The 6,000-nt window shown below is 33.3% G+C and overlaps 1 protein-coding gene across 1 annotated transcript; it reads left to right on the forward strand.

Moving 5' to 3' along the window:
* The first annotated feature begins 2,025 nt into the window (after positions 1–2,025).
* Positions 2,026–3,319, forward strand: LOC127092994 (peroxidase 63). The gene has a single exon (XM_051031883.1). It carries the CDS (start codon positions 2,154–2,156, stop codon positions 3,153–3,155), a length of 1,002 nt encoding a protein of 333 aa, XP_050887840.1. The 5' UTR covers positions 2,026–2,153; the 3' UTR covers positions 3,156–3,319.
* The last annotated feature ends 2,681 nt before the right edge of the window (positions 3,320–6,000 follow it).

Genomic DNA, 6,000 nt, shown 5'->3' on the forward strand with positions numbered 1-6,000 from the left:
TGGGTATCGTCTTGGTTAGCCATTTTATCTGTAATATAGAAATGATTCAATAAGACCCAAGTAAGACAATGATTCAATACGTGAACACATTCATATACCTTCCATTTCTCTCATGTTACAACAATCTAAACTCTTTTTTTTTTTATCATTATTGAATACAAACTCACACACACCTACTGCATGCAAAAGACCAATGCAAACTTATGGTGTTTGGAACATGAACAAACTTGCATCCATAATCATCAAACTTCCAAGCACAAGCTCAAACACACTTCAAATGATATCAGTTTTCAATCAGAAATAAAAAACTCAGTTTGCCCTAAACAACATTAATCAACATAATGCACAAAATGTAAAACTAAGTTTAGAAAATGCCCTAATCAAACACATGAAGAAAGTGAACGGTAACGATGGAGAAGAGAAATACCTTGAAGGTGACGGTAACGATGGAGAAGAAAGTGAACAGTGATGGTGGACGCAGATAACGCAGTGAACGTGAACGCAGCAGCAGAAAAAGGCGACGGCAACGATGACGGTGAGGGAGGGAGAACGAACGGAGGACGAGAGTAATCGCAGTAGAGAGAAAACCCAGTTACGTAAACGAAATAGCTTATAGAGAGGGAAAATAAAGAGACATGCAGTATATGTTATAATTTTAATGTTTACTAAAGGGGGACCTTAGAGGGCGCTTTTGTAAAAAAAGCGCCCTCTAAAGGGGGCCTAAGAGGGCGCTTCTGAAAGCGCTCTCTAAGGCTTTCCAAAAGCGCCTTCTAAATTGGAAATGTACATGGACTTAGAGAGCGCTTTTTTAAAAGCGCCCTCTAAGGGTAACCTTAGAGGGCGCTTTCATTAAAGCGCTCTCTATTGGTGTCCCTCCATTTCCTCATTATTATTTTTTGGCTTCACTTTAGATGGCGCTTTGTTACAAAAGCGCCCTCTAAAGGGGGCCTAAGAGGGCGCTTCTAAAAGCGCTCTCTAAGGCTTTCCAAAAGCGCCTTATAAACTGGAAATGTACATGGACATAGAGAGCGCTTTTTAACAAGCGCCCTCTAAGGTTACCCTTAGAGGGCGCTTTCAATAAAGCGTCCTCTATTGGTGTCCCTCCATTTCCTCATTATTTTTTCGCTTCATTTTAGAGTGCGCTTTGTTACAAAAGCGCCCTCTAAAGTGCGCTGTCTATTCCAATAGTATGCTCCTTATTTTTTCTCTTCACTTTAGAGTGCGCTTTTGTAATAAAGCGCCCTCTAAGGGGCGCTGTCTATTCCAGTTTTTGGCGTAGTGAATATTTTGAAAAATATGACATCATGTTGAAAAATGCTGGTCTTTTATTGGATATAAGTATATAACAAATTTACACTAATGATGTATATTTATTTAAATCATATGCGATTTCTATTTTTTTATAAATAAAATATAATTTATAAGAGAAACACAAGGAGTATTTTAAACCTTACGAATAATGAGGGATCACTAGATCTAAACCTGAGCCACAAACACATGCCAAGAAAATAAAGATATCCAAACATGAGCCATAAACACATGCCAAGAAAATAAAGAAATGTGACTCCGGTTGTTATGGAAAAAAAACTCATAAGATTAGTTATGGACTTGGGCTAAAATAAAGAAATATAATATACTAGTTTTATGAAATGACTTTATAGATTTTGATCAAATCCCCGATAATAATTCTATCGATGGAATAAAAACACATGTTATTATCATATTATATAAGTGTTTATATGTTTAACTTTCTAGATTTATGGTGAATTAGTTGTATCTATTTAATTATGGTTGAACCAAATGAACATTGACATAGAGGTTTCTATGTCGATCTCTAGTCTAATTCTTAAAATAGTCTATAAAAGCAAACAAAAATAGAAAATTCTAAAAACAAACCATTTAACTGAAAATCACAAAAAGATAACAAAAATTTCCTTAAACCCCTCTCTTCCACACCTTGTATTCCCTTTTCTCCCACCTCCCATTGTTCCGAAACTTGGCACATATGCATTCTCTTCCCCTCATACAATTCCTCCTTTTTCTTCCCAAAAAGGGACTCTCAGTTATCATTTACAAACCCAAGAGAGGTAAAAAGAGTCTCTTAGCTCTTCAAAACTTCTCTTGGAAAAAACAATAAAAAAATATCTCATCTCATGCATAATCATCATTTCCCCATGGCTTTCCCTATCCTTTTCCTTCTTTTCATTTGCCTTCCATTTTCCTCAGCTAAACTCAACGTTAACTATTACAAGACAACATGTCCCGACTTTGAAAAAATCGTGAGAGAAAACATTTACACCAAACAAAGCTCTAGCCCAGCAACAGCACCCGGCATCCTCCGTTTGTTTTTCCACGACTGTATCACCGACGGTTGTGACGCTTCCATCCTCATCTCTTCCACTGCCTACAACCCCCATGCTGAACGTGATGCTGAACTCAACCTCTCCCTCTCCGGAGACGCATTCGACGTCATTGTCAAAATAAAAAACGCATTGGAGCTTGCATGTCCCGGTATTGTTTCGTGTTCGGACATAGTTGCACAATCGACAAGAGACCTTGTTAAGATGGTTGGTGGTCCATTTTATCCTGTTAGGTTGGGAAGAAAAGATAGTCTTGTATCAGAGGCTTCAAGAACGGACGCAAGTCTTCCAACAACAAAAATGACAATGGATGAAATCATCAAGAAGTTTACCGTAAAGAATTTCACTATCAAGGAGATGGTTGCTTTAACTGGTGCACACACAATAGGTTTTACTCACTGCAAAGAATTCAGTGACAGAATCTTCAATTATAGCAAAACTTCTGAGATCGATCCCACTCTTCATCCTAAACTTGCTGCAGGGTTGAGAAAAGTGTGTCAAAATTACACCAACGACCCTTCCATGGCTGCTTTCAATGATGTGAGGTCACCAGGGAAATTTGACAATGCTTTTTTTCAAAATGTGTTAAAGGGTTTGGGATTATTGACTTCTGATTATATTTTGGGTGTTGATCCAAGAACAAGGCCACTTGTGGAACTGTACGCAAAAGATGAAAAAGCTTTCTTTCAAGATTTTGCTAAGGCAATGGAGAAGCTTTCTGTGCATGGAGTGAAGACTGGTAATAAAGGTGAAGTGAGGAGCAGGTGTGATCAATTTAACCATATTCCTAATTAGAGGACTAATCAATTATTAACTTTAAAAAAATGAGTTTTATTATATATTTATATATGTATTTATCTAGAGAGCCATGGGTATACATTGTCCTTATCCAAAGAAAATTGAGACAGATTAATACCTGTATTTGAATACTTATATATATGTTGGTTTTCTTTTGATTTTTTGTTTTATTTTTTTACTAAGAGTGTGTGTGAGAAATAATTATAGGGATTGTGATGGAGAAGATATAGTTTTATCCCATCAAATATTTGTGCAACTTTATGTTGTTGTTATTAATGTGATCTTGGATAAACTATAAATATATGATCTATAATTGTAATAGTTGAAATGTTTGTCTTGTATGTTTAGTTAGGTTCATATTCTTGGCAAGGCTTAAGAATGTGTACTTCATCTTATTGTTTATGGATCCTTCTCTCAAAGACATTTTTCTTATGAATATGATTATTAATATTATATCTTCTTTATGTCTCTCTAACTGAACCATTTTGTTTGCGGCATTTCACGTTGTCTGTCATTATTATCGAGACCAAGAACTTGTTCATTTCTATAGTGATGAATGTCATAAAAAAATGTTGGTTTTAAACAAAAGTAACATCCATGGTTACACACACTCTTCTTGATTTTGGTTCAAAACACTTATGCTCTTTGTGAGTTGGAGAATACACAGTAAGAACATGTTTCATTGTCCATGGCCTGAGTTTGCCAAGATGTTTATGCTCATGAACAAAGTCAGATTCAGATAGTGGTAAATCAACATAGACACAAATCAAGGAGAAAATATTTTTAAAAATGTAAAGAGAATAAAGTGAAATTTTTATAAATATAATTTAGATTGAAGTAAATAAAAAAGCGAAGAAAAGGATTTTTGTATTTGGCGCAAAGAAAATTAAATGTAAAGACTAACATAAAAGGTACGTAAGTGTATGCAATCTCACATATGATTATGTTCCTTAGTTATTTTTTATCTATTTAAGATAATTAGTTTGTAATAATCATGAGTAGCTTTCAAAGTGGTAAAGTAATTCATAGACACTTAAATATTGTTCTAAAACTTCATATGCTTTGAAACTCTCTTAAAAATATTTTTATTTTTTTTTGCATAAAACTAATCAATTAAGAAGTATACTTAATTAATTAAGAACCAAAAATTTACCTTATAATCAATTACGAAGTGAATTAGCTCTATAGTCGATTCGAAAGCCTCTTAATTAGGAATCTCATATTTTCTTTCCTAAAAAGTTAGGTCATTATCGATTAGGAAGCTGCCCTGACCCAAAATCCTTTCATTTTTCGGCCAATTTTTTTCTTATATAAAGAGCACTTGTGTTCACTTCAATGAAACACAAGAAATTTAAAATATCATGCTTCCCTCTTACTGTCTTTTTAAAAACTTTTTTATACACTTAGAATGTTTTAGTGCTAAGACGGTGAAATACTTAAGTAAGAATTATGCTCGAGTAACTTTGTTTTGAATTTGATCGAGATGTAATTGTAAATCAATAATACCATTCACTTGTAACATTGATATGATTATAAAGGTTGTAATTTGAACCTGAGAAAATGCTTGGTGTAAGAAGGTTGTGAACTGATATTGTGATAAAAGCTCAAGTTGATTGTAGAACTCTTAAGGAGAAATCTTTGGGGACTGGACTGACCCATATAGTTTAAGCACAAACCAATATAAATTCTGGTTTGCACTTTTCTAAATATCATCTATTTATTTTCTTTTCGTTTACTATTCCACTCTTAAATCTCTATTTCATATTTTTTTATAAAAAAATTGACTAGTTAAGTCAATTGTTACTAGGCTTGTCTTGTCTCCATTGGTTTAAACTTTACCAGATCAATGTGAATAGTGCCATCCTAAATGGATACTTGAATGAGTAAGTTTATGTTTTCTAACCTAAAAGATTTATTATCATTGTCTCTCTAACCATGTGTAAAAACTCATAAAGGCTTTTTATGGCCTCAAACAAGCTCCTGGAGCACTCTATGTTCGTGAAGAAATTGATAATATTATGTTTGTGAAAAAAAATGATGAAATTTTTTTGATAGTTTAAATATATGTTGATGATATTATGTTTGAAGGATTGTTAAGCACGTTGTTGTATCATTTTGTCCAATAAATAAAGGTTGAATTTGGTGAGCTTGCCTATTTCCTTGATTTCCAAATGAAACAAATGGAAGATGGTATTTTTATATCCTAAAGTAAATATTATAAGAATATGATAAATAAATTTGTCTGAAGAATACTCATTATAAACGCTCACCTATTGCCTCACAAGTCAAGTTGTCATAAGATGAATAAGGAGTATATGCTGATCAAAGCCTTTACAAAAGTATGATTGGTAGCCTTTTGTATCTCATTGCCAATCTTGTTGATATTATCTTTTATGTGGGAGTATGTGCTTGATACCAAGTCAATCCTAAGATTAGTCATCTCACTTAAGGAAAACATATCATCAAATACATAAATGAAATATATGACTATGACATTTTATAATCTTTGATACCAAGTCCTTGTTAGTGGGTTATTATGATGTCGACTGGGAAGAGAATGTTGAAGATACGAAAAACACATATGGTGTATGTTTCTTTCTTAAAAAAAATTAATTTCTTTGTTCAGTAAAAATTAAATTGTGTTTTCCTTTAAAATGCAAAAGTAGAGTATATTATTGTTAGAAGTAGTTTCACTTAATTGTTGTGGATGAAACAAGTGCTTAAAAAGTATGGTGTTACATAAGATGTCATGAGATTGTATTGTGATGACATGAGTTCTATCAATATCTCTAAAAATCATGTCCAACACAATAGAACCATGCATATTGATATTCGTCATCAT

Source organism: Lathyrus oleraceus, chromosome 6 (genome assembly GCF_024323335.1).
Source record: "Lathyrus oleraceus cultivar Zhongwan6 chromosome 6, CAAS_Psat_ZW6_1.0, whole genome shotgun sequence".
Classification (NCBI taxonomy): domain Eukaryota; kingdom Viridiplantae; phylum Streptophyta; class Magnoliopsida; order Fabales; family Fabaceae; genus Lathyrus; species Lathyrus oleraceus.